Consider the following 17,690-nt stretch of genomic DNA (forward strand, 5'->3'; position numbering starts at 1 on the left):
ATTTTGTAATTTGTGCATGGAAAAAAAAATCACAGTGTGACTAACTCACCAGGAAAATACTGTATGTATGCAATACAACGAGTTAGATCGTTTTGGTATTGACATTTAAATGGAAAGTATGCCGGTGCCTCCAAATCCCAAATGTATCCTGACTCACTCATGATACGACAGATAGTGCAAGGGTGTCAAACTCATTTTTGCCATGGGCCACATTGTAGTTACGGTTTCCTCTCGGAGGCTGATATGAATTTGGGGAAGCCTTGGGCATGTTTTGTCCCCTCCACATACTACATACATAATGCACAACAAATTAATAAATAACTAGTTTTCAAATTGGAAGTCAAAAATAATGACTGTAATTGTGGTTTACATGGGACAATTTGAAATTTAGGTTCGGACTTGAGCAAGCACCATGGAACTCGATATGCTCGATTTGCTTTCGCGGGCCAAATAAAATGCTGTGGCGGGCCAGATTTGACTTTGACACCTGGGGGATAGTGCATGAAACTAAAAAAAGTCACACCAAATACAAAAGCAGTTTCACTATTTATGCCTCAAGGAGGCCGCATGATTTTGAAATTGGATTTTGAAATTGGAAGCTGCCATCAAACCTTGAACCAAACAACATTATGTCGCTATTGAGCTTGTACTTTGATTGTATTGCTGTTGTGATGTTTGCTTTCTGTCTAAACTTGATGTCATTTTGTTTTATTTTGCTTCAACCCTCAACCACTTTTCTCGGGCATTCTGGGAAGCCTAGGTCCTGCAGGTTAGATGATTTTAATGATTTGGGGAGAATCCCTTTGAAAAAGGATGTCTCAAATGTACTGTTTTTATGGCATCTTTGCATTCTGGTTAAGATGACCGTGAACCTGTCTTGGAATGATGATATAAGTTCTATTTCAGTTTGTACCCTCGTAAAATATCAAGTGTACTTTGTATCATCAACATCTGACCTCAGGTCTTTTCCATATGAAGGTGTCCCTGGCCCACAAGGTCCTCGCGGTCCCCCAGGAAGTGGCGGCGTTAGGGGAGACAAAGGTATTCCCGGTGCTGCTGGCCAGCCAGGCTTCCCTGGACAGAAAGGAGACCCTGGCGTTCCCGGATTCTCTGTAAGATATAAAGACATCAAATAAGTCAATGCTACTTGACGACATAATCATCTTGGACCTCTTCCACCAGGGTGGGCCCGGCCCTGCTGGTGCTCCCGGCGCAAAGGGTGACATCGGTCTGCCTGGCGTTCCCGGATTCCCCGGTACTGTCTGTTCCATTGAAGAAGCGGTGACCTCCCGAAAACAAAACCCCACAGTTCTGAAACAAGTCTTTGTATCCTCACTCCCCAGGACCAAAAGGAGATTCAGGACTTCCCGGTGCCTCTGGCCTTCCCGGTGACCCCGGAGATTTCGGACCACCAGGTGATTATATTTGAATGTCACTTACAAATCCTCAACTTGATGGCCGCATTCAGGTTTGATTGACACCCTTTCAACTGTTCATCCTTGTTGTTGCAGGGCTTCCTGGTGATCCTGGTCTTCCTCAGCCCCCCATTGTAGTTAAAGGAGAGCGGGGACCCCCCGGGCCTCTAGGCCAGCCGGGTGCTGGTGGACTCCCAGGCTCCCCTGGACGTGAAGGGTCCCCAGGTCTGTTTTGGAAATGACACTTGGTTTCTTCTAAATAAAGAAGCAGTGGAATTATATCTTTGATCTCTACTTTCCAGGTCTGCCGGGTGACTCTGGGGATCCTGGTCCAGAGGGTCCTCCTGGATTTAGTGGCCCACCTGGAAGGAAGGGAGACAACGGGCCTGCCGGTCAGCCTGGTGAGTCGACGAGCACTGGGAGCCTTCAATGTCGCTGAATGTGTAAAAAGCTGGAAAGCTCGCCGGGCGTTTCATCAAAGCTACTTGGAAACATCTCAACGACGAGTAAAACTTCCAGTCACCAGTCATGTCATCTGATCCCAGGTCAGCGTGGCTATCCTGGTCCTCCCGGTTCAGACGGTCCGCAGGGTCCACCCGGTCTTACGGGTTCAGGCTCAGCGGCCCACGGCTTCCTCATCACCAGACACAGCCAGATCCAGGAAGTGCCCCTCTGTCCGGTCGGAACCAACCTCATATACGATGGCTACTCTTTGCTGTACGTCCAAGGCAACGAGAGGGCCCACGGGCAAGACCTCGGTAAAGAATCCAGACTTCAGACCTTTTCAAACATGCACAGAATCCGCTCACTGGCTCCCGCGGTGCGCTCCAGGGACGGCGGGCAGCTGCTTGCGGCGCTTCAGCACCATGCCTTTCATGTTCTGCAACATCAACAACGTGTGCAACTTTGCCTCCCGTAACGACTATTCCTACTGGCTGTCCACGCCGGAACCCATGCCCATGTCCATGGCCCCCATCACCGGCGAGAGCATCAAGCCGTTTATCAGCCGGTAGCACACAGACAGAAGCTAAGCGACACCGTTGAGCTGAGGGCTACACGATGCTCAGTTTGTGTGTTTGTGTCAAATGTAGATGTTCGGTGTGCGAAGCTCCCGCCATGGTGATCGCGGTCCACAGCCAAACCATCCAGATTCCAAACTGTCCTGCCAACTGGGAGGCTCTCTGGATCGGTTACTCCTTCATGATGGTAGGGGCACTTGTGCGCACAAATCAAGGTCCTCCGGATGGTTTCGGTGGAAATTTCAGGTTGAATCAAAAACATAATCCCTCCCTCTGTCCCTCCATCCTTCCCTCCCTCATTCTTTCCTTCCTTCCCTCGTTCCTTCCCTTCTTTCTTTTCTCCCTTATTTCCCTCCCTCCCTGCTACATTTCTTCCTTTATTACCTCCCTCATTCATTTCTTCCCTCCTTCTTCCTTAATTTACTCCCTTCTTCCTTCCTCCCTCTCTCCTTCCTTCCTTCCTTCCTTCCTTCCTTCCTTCCTTCACATTTCTTCCGTCATTCCTTCCTTCCTCTCTTCATTCCTCACTCCTTCCTCACTCATTTTTTTCCTTCCATCCTTCCTTCCTCTCACTTCCTCTCACTTGTAGCATACCAGCGCCGGCGCCGAAGGCTCCGGCCAGGCCCTGGCCTCCCCTGGCTCTTGTCTGGAGGAGTTCCGCAGCGCTCCCTTCATCGAGTGCCACGGCAGAGGGACGTGCAACTACTACGGCAACTCCTACAGTTTCTGGTTGGCCACAGTAGACGAAAGCGAGATGTTCAGGTACGGGCACACATTTTCCACCACCAACCAAACAAACGGCACAAAGCAAGATTGAAATGGTTTGGACTTGAATTGCTGATAACTGAGAGACTGCATTTTGGAACACTGCAGAGGGGCTCGAAAACAAAGAAGACCAAGACACACATTCAGGAAAAGTTGACAGGATGAAATCTAAACACCCAAATGTTCAACCCAACTTTAGATTGCTGCTAACATATAATACAAAACTCCATACAGGCTAACGGAAATTGGATTGGATTGGATTGGATTTGCCTTTATTAGTCTCACAGTGGAGAAATTTACATTTCACAGCAGCAAAGTGATGAAAGGAATGAAAGTAGAAAAACAAAATACATGAGTAATACATGTTTATATAGTACAGTTTATTTCTTTAATTGTAATACCATAGTACATTTGTTGTACATAGAATAAGGTGTATTTTGTGTAGGTTTAAGGCTTAGAAAATTGGAAAGTAGCAGATTGTATTTTGTGGGGACCTGGGAACGAATTGTTCTCATTTTGGTGGTTTCCTATGGGAGGTTGATTTTTGGGATGCACACTTTTCGCCTTGCACGCTCTGTCTGGGAGCCGATTAAGTCCGTGAGCCAAGGTATCACTGTATTTTTCCTTGTTAGTTTAACTCATTGCGCCGTGTTCTGGAGTTCTCAATTAGCGTAGTTTGTTCTTATTTCTGCCTTTGCTAACACATCTCTGCTAAGCTAACCGGTTAGCCGCGTGTTTGCGATCATACATATATTCAGGGATATGTGTATGTATGGGCTCAGTTTTTTTTGGACGCTGTTGTCTGTGTAAGCTCTCAGTCGTACAGGAGTGGTCCATCGATGAGAAGGTTTTCTTCAGCCGTCATCTGTACCAGCAAATTTGAAGTTCACTGACGAAGCCTCTTAGATAAGAAGCGAAACGTCCGACACCTTCAAAGAAGTACAGATGATGACCGAAGAAACCTTCTCATGTTTTTTTTTTATGCTTGTCGCTGCGAAATATTCATAAATAACGCAGTTGAAATTTGACGAGATATCGCGGCCATCTTTTGTGTAACACCAGAGATTTTTGTCCATATATTTTCCGTATCATGTTTTTTTTTTTTTTTCTATATGTACATGAAATGATGTTAATTCTAAGGCTTCACACATGGACTGAGCAGAAGTGCATGCAAACGGGTCATTTGTCTCAATCTGGACGCCGGCACTCACCTTGACCTTGACCTCTATTCTCACAGCAAACCCCAGTCAGAGACGCTGAAGGCCGGCAACCTGCGGACACGCGTCAGCCGCTGCGTGGTCTGCATGAAGAGGACGTAACGCCGCACAGCAATCACCGCGCCACCCGGATCCGAGGTCGGGTTGATTCGAGATGGCTGATTGGACGACGGGAAGACAGAGGGTGGAGTGAAGAGGTCACAGGGGGGTTCAAGGTGATGGTGGGCGTGGCGTAAACTGGTGGAATTCCATTGGTGCATTGTCTTCAAGTAATAACAATGGTGCTACTGTGCAACACAGCTTAAGAAAAGAAACTGACAAAGTAAATCTGTTTTTTTTGCTTTGTTTTTTTCTCAGAAGTACCTCAAAACAAAAGCAGAACAAAAAAATCATATACAAAATGGTGCCATGATGAATGTGTGACAGCAAACATACATTTTCACCCTCTTTTCCCACCTTCAAATGAAATGTCACTTTAAATGTGACCCAGGTGTTTTCCTTTTTCTACATGTGCTTTTTTTCCTTGTTCTCTTTTCTTCTTGATGAGGAGGGTACGGATGAAGCTCTCCGTGGTAACCAAATGGGCACTTTGACTTTGGGACATCCAAGATGCGAGATGCACTGACTAGGAGCTTTCCTTTGTGAGATCGACTGGCTTTTTTTTTGACCACTTTTTCGTCTTCCTCTGTTCTGCTCATTTCAATGTCCGTCGGGACATGTGGTGGTACTAACCCTGATGCAAACTCGCCTGCTAACTCCGCCTTCTTTATTTTGTAAGTAATAAAATGTGTATATTGTGTAAAACACCTTTTATTATTAGCCTATTAGGTCTTCAATTGGTAATGCACAGTTCCAGGTTTAGTTCGCTTACACTCACGCAAACAGATATTGTACAAAGTAAGGCTTTTATGAATGAAAACAGTATTTTATATAATAAATATATCTATATTTCTTTAGAAAAAAGAAAACAAATAAGACATTACTTGGCAGTGGGTGTTTTAAGGTCATGCATTTCACCAAAAAACAAACTACTGAGCACGGTCAAAGCCATTTTCCCTGCGACAGGTGTGTATGATATGAACAACACTTAAACCTTTTTTGTATTCAATTTGTAGAATTTATAATAAAGCCGAGTTAAAGGGGATTTGTTTGGAGATTGATGATCTGGGAAATGTTTCACAGGATATGAATTAAATCTTGGCTTCTTACAAAAAAATAAAATAAAAATATGTCATGTATTTTGTTTAACATTTCCAGGTGTTGCTGTAAAATATATGGGGCTCAGTTACACCAAAACCTTTCAAATTTCACACTCGATTCGACAATTTCATGTGTGCATTTTTTGTATGAGCCAATATTTTCCTGTGACGTTTTTTTGTCAAACTAGGATGTCATTCAAATGTAATCCCCCCAGTCCCAGTTATGTTTCCATTATGATATTCCGAAGTTGTTTTAGCGAAAGACTGAAATAAACACAATTGACCAAAGTTGTCTCCTCTGAAACTTGATCTTTGCAGTCGGAAACGCCAACACGGAAGTGATACTCTACTGACGAGGAACTCTGTGACCAGCAGGTGGCAGAATTGTTGCACACCTCGCGAGGCAAAGCCTTCCCAGCATACGTGTATCTCCTTAATACATTTCATTAAAAAAGCGCCTTTCAAAACTCTCAAGAATACTTCACAGTAACAGGATAAGTTTCCCCGCGGGTGATCAGCAGCAGCCAGACGCACCAGCGTTCACTCAACCCAGAGGTAACATTTTTATTACAACTAACTCAAATATAAAATGGTAATCGGTTTACCATTTATTGGCGACAATAAATTTGATTATTTCACTTTTTGGGGGGTGTGCGTTACGAAGGCCGAGATAAAATGTCATGTAAGAAAAGTCAGACCGTCACATAGCCAAAGCGATCGATTGACACCACCTGGTTTTGAGGCGAGCTACTATGTGATAAGTGACGTCAAAGTGGGGGTTTCCGAGATAAGCGTCATGGCTGATTTTTTTAATTGGGAATTTTAAAAAAAATAGCGGCAGTACAAACACACAAACAAGCGCACACTGTCGCAAAACAGACTGTCACAAAAATAAGGACAAAAATGTTGACATCAACTTTACCAGCCGAATATTTCGTCTCGAGTAAAACGTCAATGGAGATAATCATTTTTACCGGATTATTTGTTATGAGGAAGAACATGTCCAGGTTAAAAGAAAGTGGTAAAAAAGTGGCGAGCATGATCAAAGTGGACTTTGGATTGTTTTTTTTTTTTTCCGGTTGAACTTTGGGAAGCTGGGCAGGTGACCTGAGCTGGATAAACAGGTCGTGACAGTTGGTTAAATTCCGCTGGATGATGAAGGAGTCCCTCTCGGGTTTAAGATATTTTAGATTCGATTGCATACGGAACTCTTTTGCAAGGATTGCCGCAGCGGCCAGTTGAAAAGACTCACTCAAAAGGCAAATGTTGGAACGTGGAACATTTTTTTATTGCAATAGCTCTATTGAAAGCAAAGATTTGAACAATATAAACATGATGCTCAAACGGCCTTATCGAAAGACCGCCGACCACAACGCCTCCACGAGACGGGCAAGAAAAATAAAAGGACAGCGACATGAACAAAGCCACAACCTCTCCTTATATCCATGTGACTGCGTGAAGTTTTTTTTTTTTTTTACCTCGTAGGAGGGGAAAACACCTTCCCGCTATTAAACTCTTTTCTGTAAGGCTAATATGAACAAACAGCATTCAACTGCGAAAAGAACACAAGTAGCAGAAGGTACGCCTCTTCAGAGGTCCACTCGTCGATCTGAACTGTACTACACAGCAGCAAATAAACTAATATGATTTTTAAAAAAATCAAAAATGTCTTCATACAAACAACCGCAAAATGCCGCAAAAGAAAAAGACTGGGCATGCACCGCAGGATTGCCTGGATGCCACGAAAAAATTACAATTAAAAAAATAGCAACACTCTTCCGGCATCAGCTAAAATACAAATCAAGGAAAATGGAGACGCGCAAAGCTTTGCATAAGAATGATGCAATGAAATCCTCTCTGGCATCAGAATTAAACATAATTCTTTCTTGCCATTTATGAACACTTGTGTTTGTGGATGCTTGTTCGATCCAATCTGAGCCGGCCCAGTTTGAAATACTGTCATGTGATAAACAGTTTAAATAACAAATAAATAACGGTAGCGAGTGAACTGGGGGAAAAAAACAACAAATTGAAAAATAGCACTCTTGCTGTATTAAAAAGGACCAGGTTACAATCGCACAGAAAAGTACACGGAACGTTTCCAAAGTGGATTTTTGGGACTCCCCGCATGCATCTCGGCTATCGGGACAGCTGGGGAGGGGGGGTGTTGGCGAGCGTTAAAAATGTGAGAACAGAGAGGTGACCAGATCTGGCTCTGGCATGTGCGCGTATATAACAGGGCAACTATGTCCACCTGCAGCCGCACTTCAAGTTACTGGAAACCTCTTGACGTCACCCGGCAGCGTGCGGCATGCGGATGTGCGTCACGCACCGCTGAGAAAGATCCCAATTGTTCGGCAGAGGACGAGGGCCATGTTTGGGTGGGGGTGTGGGTTTCGTGGAGTCTACCCTGGGTTATGTGACTAGTGCGTGTGCATTCCTTGTACCGTGCATCGTGTGAGGTAAAATGGAGAATGTGAAAAAATAATAATTTAATCATTCGATCAGCGCGAGCTCACCGAGGTGCTAAGAAATGTACCGGAACTCATAAATATGTGCAAGTGTACGAAAGGAACTTTGACTTCCTGTTTGGGACCAGGAAGCCATTTTAGGTCAAGTGAACCAGTGCGTACCAAGTGGAGCAAAACATAATCGTAAAAATGGATTAATGTGTATATATAAATATACACATTGTCACACAACAACTTTGTCCACCACGTAATTACTATAAGGTACCATTGTGAGGTTAGATGGGTGGAAAAAAAATAAAAAATACGAAATAATAAAAATGACCGTCATGGCTCCCTTTTTAAAACCGCACAAGGAAATCGAACCGCCTGCTAACGAGATGACACATCGTGGCGTCGCCCGGTGGCTGTTCAACACGGGGAGAGCAGCAAAACGCTGATGCGCAGCCAGAGATTTTTTTTTAAAATTGCATATAAAACAAGGAAAATTAACCGTGAGATAGCTTGTACGAATGAAAAAAAAATGCAAGCCTTTCTCTGTCGTCTCTGTTGTTGTCTTCTGCGTGCAGAATAGTCCATTTTTTGGGGGTGGGGAGGTCGCTTTCTGTCACCGCTGCAGCTCATTCTGTGAAGACACACAAGCGGGTTACCCACGGGACTTTATGAAGATGCTCATTCCATTTTTAGCCGGTTATGTTCCATTTATCAAGATGCAAATGCACCTAAAAATACATTGAAAAGCGAAATTCACTTTTATTTTATTTAAGTGCATGCACTTGTCTGCCTGTGACTTCTTTTTTTATTAGCCCCGGGGGAACAATAGTAAGTCGGCCTCAAACATTTAACAGTTGGAAATGAGCACTCGAAAGTTGAAAGGAGGAGAAAATATTTTCGTTGCACTCAAAGAGTCGTTCTTTGGTAAACGAGGCTGTTGGTTCGTGTGACCCCTGGCGATGGCGAGCGTGCAGCTGGGTTATTCCACCAAAAGCAAGGCTTTTGTCCGATAACAATGCCAGCGGGGCGCCACAATACGGACGCTTTAGCAGGCAGCACGGCTGGAATGCTGGCGAGTCCGGCCTCCGATAGCAAAGATATATATATATATATATATATATATATATATATATATATATATATATATATATATATATATATATATATATATATATATATATATATATATATATATATATATATATATATATATATATGCAGTGGAACCCCTACGTCTGATACTCTGGAAGAATTAGCTCAATGGGAAAAATTATGTCGAGGCGCGTTTTCCATGTAAATGTCCTAATCTGTTCCAAGCGCCCCAAAATTGAGACATACATATTTTAAAAAGCATAAAAATGCAGCAAAATAAGGAACACATAAGATTATTGCGCAATAAATGGGAGTTGTGCATCATGAAAAAATAATAAGAGTAAACAATCAAAATGGTGGTCATTTAACTTATTAACTGCATCCCCAATTTTTTCCCCCCATTTAGTTTCTCTCAAAAGTTTGTTTGCCTGGCATTTTGTCAAGAAATCATTATTTGTCTGCTTTTATCAATCCTCGAATGCGTCCAAGGTGAACATTAGCATAGTGAGCGATCGTTGTGACTGGGGAACACTTTTTCCCCAGGATGATTCATATTGACAAACTATCAGAGCACCTGATGGCCGGAGAGGCGAACGATGAGGGCGCCGCATCGACACATCTATTTATCAACACATCTGATTCAGGTACAATCTGGGAGAAGTGCCTCTCAGCCAATGAGATGACAGGTAATAGCCAATGGCAGAGCAGCTTTGAGTATGTTGCGTTCAGGGAAACTTGAGCTGTGAGTAGCAGCCCATATTCCATTATTACCTTTCCCATCTTGAAATAATTCCTATTCTAAATATAACTACAAATTATAAAAGGACTGTATGTATGTATGTATGTGTATATAATATACACAGACACTGTATATTATGTGAAGGATTAATTCCGACGTCTGTGAGCCTCTTGGGGGCACTCAGAGTGGAAATGGAGGTCTTGTTACAAGCACGCCCATAAATTCACATCAGCCTGGAAATAGACATGTAAATATAGACGGCCGCGGACCGCATAGGTGGTAACACGAGAGCAAAATGATCACACACACACACACACACACACACACACCTTTACCTGACATCTCGGCGACACCCCGCGCCCGCTAACCCTTTATTGCCCCATATCCACTTCCCAAAGAAAAGGGCATCTTGCCACTCCTGCCTTGGCACGCCGGATGCAAAAGCTCATAACCACACCCCCCCCCCCCCCCAACGGCTCTCCCTCACCGCACGAAAAAAAACGAACCGGGTGTGCTGCCATCACATCCATGCTGCAGCTGAGAGCAAAAGCGCATTTCTGAGAGATGATGCCGTTCCTCCCGGCCGGCGCTACGTTGCCTTGCTACGCTGACGACATCAACTGACTCTCACGTGTCCGCCAGTGCTCAAACAATCTCATGCCCGCATAGCACAATTGCCAACAAAGGAAGTACCAACCACTCCCAATTTGAATCATATTCATAACTGGATGTGTAACAAGAAAGCATATCCGAATCTGAAGCCATTGTTTTTATTCTCAAGCAATCCAAGACGTCTTGGCGTGACGTCACGAACTAGGGGCGGGACTTTCTGAAAATGCCCAATTCGCAGCTCAATTTTTTGCAGATTTTGGACACTTTAAGGCATTTTTATTGGTGTTTTGCATTTGAATAAAAAAATATCATACTGCGTGTTTTGGGTATTTTAGATGCTACAAAACGTTTTTCTGATGTCAGTTAAAAAACAAAAAAGTGACGTTGGTTGCCCTTTAAAGTCAAGGTAGTAAAACCGGAGCTAGCAAGTAATTTATATCTATGTTACATTTACGTCCTGATCTTTGACTGTTTTACTATGCACACTATAATATATATTGCAAGAGTTGCGCTGAGTCAACTGATCATTTATTTAAAAGAAGTTTAAGTTTTGGCCACACTTTGAATTATCGGACTTTACAGATTGTAAGGGCCACCATCAATGAATTTGTTATTTTAAAACCTCTTCCATCTATAAGGCACACCGAATTATCAGGAACGTGGTTAGCTTTTGAAAAAAAAAAAAAGGCTTTTAGGTGCGCCTTAGTGTGGAAAATACGGTGCTGATGCCATATATGACATGTGTCAAACTAAAGGCCCGGGGGCCAAACATGGGCCGCCACATCATTTAATGCGAAAGTAAATCAAACTTGTGAAATTCCATGATGCTTGTCTGAACCAAAATTTCAAATTGTTCCACATAAACCACAATAACCGTCATTATTCACGACTTCTAATTTGAAAACTAGTTATCTGTTAACTCATTTACTGCCATTCCCAAATTTATTCGGAAATTGAAAAGCATGACATGGTACACGATTCCCCAATTTGTTCGAGTTTTGGTTTTTCTTGCAGAGGGTGCTGATAAAGTACTGGTCAGACCTATGGCAAGGAGTTTTCCTTTCCACGAGGTGGCAGCATTTGCCTTTGTACAGTTGCCCCCATTTCAAGCTCAAATAACTCCAGACCCATATAACTTAGGAATTAACTCTTTTTCTAATGAAACAATAGAGTCTGAGGTTTCTTACAATGCATTCAATGTTTATGTAGTCCCAAAACTCAATGTTGTGTGGGTCCTGCAATTTCAGTGAAAATGACAAAAACCCTGGCACTGGAGTGGACACATTTTTGCACATCGTCTGGCAGGCAATGAGCTAGTTTATGGTGCGCACTATATGTAATATATGAGGGGATGAAATATTCTCCAACCAACCGTAACTACAATGTGGGCTGCAGCAAAACCAAGTTTGACACGCTCGCCCACCTGTTTTGGGTGACGTTGCTCCTATTTATAATTGCATTTTTATTTATAATTGTATTTTATTTATTATAGTATCTATGCTTGTCTGTGATTGTAAAGTGTTCTTGAGAGCTTTGTGTCATGATCTGGTTGGCGACCAACGGGGGGGCGCTGTCGGCCCCGCCTGCACAGGTGCGGGTCGTTTCCAATCAGTGACACTCAAAAGGACCCCCGGCACAACCATTCAGTGTCGGGTAATTGTATGATGTTGAACACATTGTATGCGGTGCATGTGTTTGTTTAACCTTGGCAGACTTTTAATCTTGGTTTTCTTTTGATACTTTGTATTCTTTCCGTTCAGATGATTTTGATGTTTTAGATTTTGTTCCTGCTGACTTTATTTTAATACAATTTGTCAAACATGCTCCCTCCTGCCTGCTTTTTGGGATCCACACCCGCCATCACCACTTTGCAAACCGTGACACTTTGAAAGGCGCTTCAAATTTATTATTATTATTAAAATGACCATGTGGTCTCAAAACACGCTTCTATTCCCCCAAATTTCCTCAAACTCTCTTGCTTGTGCACACAAACATGAACATTTCCATTTGAAAACCCATCAAAGGCGCACGCATGTACTCACCCTCCGATTTGTCGAGACTGGCGTAGGGCTCGTTCTCCGCCGTCGCGGAGCTCTCGGTGGCAGCCGTCGGCACGGTATCGTCCGCGCAACTCTCACCATCCCTCACCTCCAAGGCGATGTAGTTGAGGCCATTTTGGTATCCCACAGACGTGTCGCTATCGTACATTCCGCTGGTCGGGGTCGGGGGGGCTGCCGGGGGGGACACCGGGGGGTCGGTTGCCCCGCAGGGGTCCGATGAGCCAAACTGAGCTTGTTCGTCGACTGGCAGGTCGACGCGGCTTTCCACAGACATCCACACGCTGTGGAAGGATCCCGAGTCGGCGCATCCGGACGTCTGGACTTCGGGTGCGTGTGAACCGCTTGAGGTCGGGGGGTCCGCCGGCGTCGAGTGGGTGGCGGAAGACAGACTGCCGGAAGGCGTCGAACTGGAGGAGGAGAAAGTTTCCGAGCCATGTCTCCTCCTGCCTTGAGGGTCGGCTCGGACGACCTTGGGCTCCTGGGGTTGCGGCGACGTCCTCGTTGGGGTCCTCGCTGGGCTCCTTGGGGGCAACGCGGGGGGCATGGGGGAGGCGTGGCCAAAGCATCCCTCCATCAGGCAGAGATGCTGCAGCATGTCCGTGGGGCTCGCTGGGGTCTTTTCGCTCTTCCTGCTGAAGATCATATTCGTATAGTCGTCGCCCGCTGACCTCCAGTGACCTCCAGCAGGGACCCCGGGGGCAGCGGGATTGCTCGCCATGGGTCGGATATAGCTGGGGGGGTTCCAGGGGGCTACCAGGCTGGGTCGAGGTGACTTGCTTTTAACTTGCTCACACCTGTCGCTGTCTTGATGGTCACGACCCACCTCCATGCTCATGTAGTCCTGAACCGTTTGGGGCAAGAGCGGGGTCCGGCTGGGGTCTCCAGAGGTGGGGGCTTCAGCATTGGTGGAAAGAATGTAGGCAGGAGGCTGCTGTTGGCGGGGGTAACGGTTACCAAAGTCAATGTTTATGTACTCTCCGGGACTCGGGGGCCGACCGGTTGAGGTCGCGGCCGCAGGGGCCGAGGTGGAGGTCAGTGCAGATGAGGTGGTGGGGTCGCTGACTCGAGGCACACCGTGGAAACTTCGCCTGCCCAAAGGAAGGCGGTTGGGTCTCGCAACGGGCCCGTCGGCCATGGCGGCTGTGGTGTGGTGAGCTCCGTAAGGCGGGGGCGGGTGGGAGGGCGTGCTAGTGCAACCGCAGCTCCCCCTGCCACCCCCCTTCTCAGGTGTGGATTGGGAAGCCATGGGAACTGACGAGTGTGCCGCCTTACCAAGAGGAGCCATTGGAACATAGTCATCGCACTCCTTGTCGTCGCTCTCTCTGGTGGGGGCCTTGTAGGAGCGGGGGAGGGAAAAATAAGGACTGAAGGACCTCCAGGCGTCAGCGCCAGAGGGCGCGCCGCCGCTTCCCGACGATACGTCCATGTAGCCTGCATTGGCTGCTCTCTCTGCAGGGGGGCTGAGGGAGGCCTGCACCGGGGAGGGAGAGTTGCCGCGGCCACCCGGCAGCATCATCATGTAGCCGTGAGCGTCGATGGAGGATTGCGACTGCGGCTTGGCCAAACGTGGACCCAAAGTTGGGCTCTGAAATTGATGGGGGTGGGAACGTGGATGAGCGCTGGGGTGCATGGGCATGTAGTCGGGGGGCCTTTCCTTCGGCGACGGGGCCACGCCGTACAACATGGGCACGTAGCCTCCATCGTCCTTGGTGGAGGAGCGCGGCGGTTGCGACGTGGAGGAACAGGAGCCGCCGACCATGTCGCCTCCTTCTTCCGATGAAAAATTGGTTTGAGTCGTTTTTTGACAAACGGCGACGCCGGCGGGTCCGGCGCTTCTCCTCCTCCTGTGCAAAGATAAACGCTCATCCTCGGTCGTTGACGTGCTCTCATCTCGCGGCGTGTTGGCGCCGCTGTTGTTCCCGGCGCCTGCGTAGGCCCTGTTCCAGCCCACGGCCAAGTAGTCACTCAGGCAGTTCTCCTCTCTGATGGGCGGCGTGTTGCCCAGGGAATCAGGGGTGTCGCTACGCACCCTAAAGTACCGGAAGTCGCCGGGACTGGATCCGTACTCGTCGGAGGAGTTGAAGCCGCCGTCGGACGGGGAGCCGCAGATTGAAGCGCTGGATGGGCGGGTGAGCGTGTCGGAGACGGAACCATGGCCGCTGCTGGAGGACACGCTCACGGGGCTTGCGGTGAACGGGTGGGTGACCGGGAGGGAGGCAGAGCGGGCGTGGTAGGTCAACCCCGGGACAGCCCTCAAGTACCGTCCGCTGGCACTTCCTGTTGCAGCGCCGCCGCCGTGTTCCCCCTCGGCGCGGCCAAGGTGATGACGCCCAGACTGAAGGTGAACCAGGCTTCCCGTGTTTGAACGAAACAGCCGGTTCATAGTTCCCTCCCCCTCGCTCGACGTGCGGAAGCGGTAACCGCTGGCCCCCGAGCTCTTACTGGACGGCGGCGTTCCCACCACCGACTCCAGTCTGGATCGCCGCTGCAGGCCGGTCTGGCTCGGCGGGAGGTTGCTCAGGTGGCGGTGCGTGGTGACAAACGGCATGGGGTTGGAACCCGACGACTGGCTTTTACTCCGGGGCCTGATCTCCACGTACGCCTTGAGAGCCTTCATGGTATTGAGGAGGGTCTCGTGCATTTTCTGCGCCACCACCGAGTCATCCACCTGCATCCAGATCTCCCCCGGCCCGATGGACGAGAAACGACCCACCTCGATGAAAAAGAAGCTGTCAGAGTTTCCGCAGCGGCGGATGTTCATCAGGTGTTGGTTGACGCAGGGGGTCTCAGAGTTCAACTTGATCAGGTGAAGGGTTTTGGATGACAGGCAGAGGCGATACAAGCCGGTGAGGTTTTTCGTTTGACCGAGTCCTTTGGGTTTGACGTTGACGTGCCACACCTCCTTGAAAACAGTGCCGGGGGTGACCGTGCCATATCCGTCGTCCAAGTCGTCAGTAATTAAATGCCCCTTTCTACCCTCGTTCATCAACTCACTGATAGCCACATACCAGTCCTCCTGGTCCTGCTCATTCTCCGCCACAATAGCAAAGTACTCATCTTTCGTGTAAAGGGCAATGAGGTGCTTGTTTTTGGAGTCTGCTCTCTTGTTGACAGTGAAGCATTGGTAGAGGTAAATCACCCTTTTTGGGGAGGAAGGGCCCACCGGCCCGGCACCTCCGCGCAAGGTGCTACGGAATTTCTTCTCATTGTCATAGTACTCAAGGCGACTGGGGCCCAGGTGGCTGGAAGCGCGCAGCACAAAGAAGCGTTTATGCCCATGCTTTTGCTTGCGCAGGTAGCCACGTTTTCGAATGTCGTCCAATGGATCTGGTGGGTTTGACACGCCGCCAGTCTCGTACGCAGGGCCGCCGCTGCCACTGCTGCCGTGTTCCACCGGGGACTCGGCGACATCCGCGGAGAGATGGTGAAGATGATGATGCGACGCCAGCTCGTAGTGATATGACTCAAGGTGGTGCTGGTAAGAGGGCGGCAATTGATGGGAACCAAAGCCGCCGTCGCCTCCTCCTCCTCCGCCGCAGCTGATGTTAATTATCGGGGAAGGGGGTTCCCTGACCGAGCCGTCTACCTTGGCGTCGGCAGATTTGGACCCTGCGCTTCTTTGCTGCGTCTGCAGCATTAACTCCGTTGACTTGCCTTCCGGGGAATTCGTGAAATTTGCCATCCGTCAACGCATTCAAAGGTCACTTTACTTGTAAACTAATCCAAGTGGACCACGAACCCATTCTTGTGTAGGGAGACGAGTGCCCGAGTCCGGCTAGGCCAGCTAATGCACGGCTCAGATTTGCACAAATCGCCGAGCAGCGGTGTTTTTTAAATGTCTATTTGTTCCGTTTGAAAGTGCCCCTTTGCCCTTGTGCCAGCAAAACATGTATTGCACTCGGCCTTGTTTTAAGCGATGAAGCCTACCGTGTGCAGCATGGACACGTTCAATCGCGTTCCTCCGGCTAGTTTGTAGCAACTCGCTCCCTTCTCCGCCAGTACACAAACCGAGGAGCCACAGCACAAACAACACGTGATCACATACGTCAGGAGAAATATGCTATTTTATAGTCGCCGAGGAAGTGTTTGATTGGCCGGCAAGTTTGAGTGACAAACAGCGACAGGCATCTCAGCCAATTGCTAAAAGAACAATATGCCTGCGTCATTCCTACTGACCAATCACAGAACATTAAGTTTCACTGGTTTAAAAATAGGCGTCAACTTTGAGGCTTAATTCGAATGGGCTGTGAACGTTCAAAATTGATCGCACACCTGCTGACAATCCGAAAATCATGATTTCGAAAGTATAGTCATAGAAAATGACCGAATCATTTACTTTGTTTTGTCTTATTTTAGTGTTTCACCTTCATTGTTGTCACCCAGAACGGGCCCCCTTCATCAGACTTTCCCCGTCACATAACAAAACATTATAACAAAAACTCAGATGAGCATCAATGTTAATTAATCAATAGGATAAAAATGGTAAATAAATACACCAAACTAACCAGAGATGCAGATCGGTACACACACGGTTTCCTCATCGAACTTGAATTGCTCTAATTAACCAATCACAAGTCAGAAAAATGTGGATGTTGCTGGGAGGCACTTTTGAAATTAGACTTGAGTTGTAGCAGCTGTCGCATCTACCAAAAAAAACCAACAGATTTTTAAACCCCTCCGGTTTGGCTGAACAAAGGCTTCCATCAAATTAGACATTAATAATAATAATACATATTACATTCACACTGTACATGAACTGATCAAGACAGTGCAGCCAAGAGAAAAACACCATTGTATCATAGTCCATTTGAGTATCGTTTAACTTTGAAAATTAAAGTTTATATGCTGCGTCCAATGTGAATAATTAACTAAATGACAAGAGATGTAACCCCCGTGAATCAGCAGAAGCATTTCGAGGGGAAGGCCTCTTTCGTGTTACTCCCGGGAAGTCCGTCGACCTTTCGTGACCATCTTGAGAAACGACCGGACATATATTGGGTCACTCTCATCCAGCGCTTACAAGTGTGAAATGTCTCCCCTTTACACGTGTTGCAGACACTAGTGGGGAGTAATGCCGGCACTCTATTAAGTCAATATTGGACTTAAGTCA

At 47.0% G+C, this 17,690-nt stretch overlaps 2 protein-coding genes across 2 annotated transcripts in view; one reads left to right on the top strand and one right to left on the bottom strand.

Moving 5' to 3' along the window:
- The window catches only part of col4a5 (collagen type IV alpha 5 chain), a 34,290-nt gene extending 28,387 nt beyond the window's left edge, over positions 1-5,903 (top strand). Inside the window, exons 40-49 of the mRNA XM_088990474.1 lie at positions 979-1,112; positions 1,183-1,255; positions 1,344-1,415; positions 1,512-1,640; positions 1,718-1,816; positions 1,961-2,173; positions 2,247-2,424; positions 2,507-2,621; positions 3,024-3,196; positions 4,437-5,903. Of these exons, the coding sequence (XP_088846600.1) occupies positions 979-1,112; positions 1,183-1,255; positions 1,344-1,415; positions 1,512-1,640; positions 1,718-1,816; positions 1,961-2,173; positions 2,247-2,424; positions 2,507-2,621; positions 3,024-3,196; positions 4,437-4,518 (1,268 nt within the window). The 3' untranslated portion in view covers positions 4,519-5,903. The remainder of the gene's footprint in view (positions 1-978; positions 1,113-1,182; positions 1,256-1,343; positions 1,416-1,511; positions 1,641-1,717; positions 1,817-1,960; positions 2,174-2,246; positions 2,425-2,506; positions 2,622-3,023; positions 3,197-4,436) is intronic.
- A 244-nt stretch (positions 5,904-6,147) lies between these two features.
- LOC148902151 (insulin receptor substrate 2-B-like) lies at positions 6,148-16,598 on the bottom strand. The gene is made up of 2 exons (XM_088990476.1): positions 12,563-16,598; positions 6,148-8,708 (listed from the first exon to the last, which is right to left on the bottom strand). The coding sequence occupies exons 1-2, from the start codon at positions 16,260-16,262 to the stop codon at positions 8,704-8,706; spliced, it is 3,705 nt and encodes a 1,234-aa protein (XP_088846602.1). The 5' UTR covers positions 16,263-16,598; the 3' UTR covers positions 6,148-8,703.
- Positions 16,599-17,690: the final 1,092 nt, after the last annotated feature.

This window comes from Hippocampus bargibanti, linkage group LG02 (genome assembly GCF_051943395.1).
Source record: "Hippocampus bargibanti isolate YZ-2025 linkage group LG02, ASM5194339v1, whole genome shotgun sequence".
NCBI classification, from domain to species: domain Eukaryota; kingdom Metazoa; phylum Chordata; class Actinopteri; order Syngnathiformes; family Syngnathidae; genus Hippocampus; species Hippocampus bargibanti.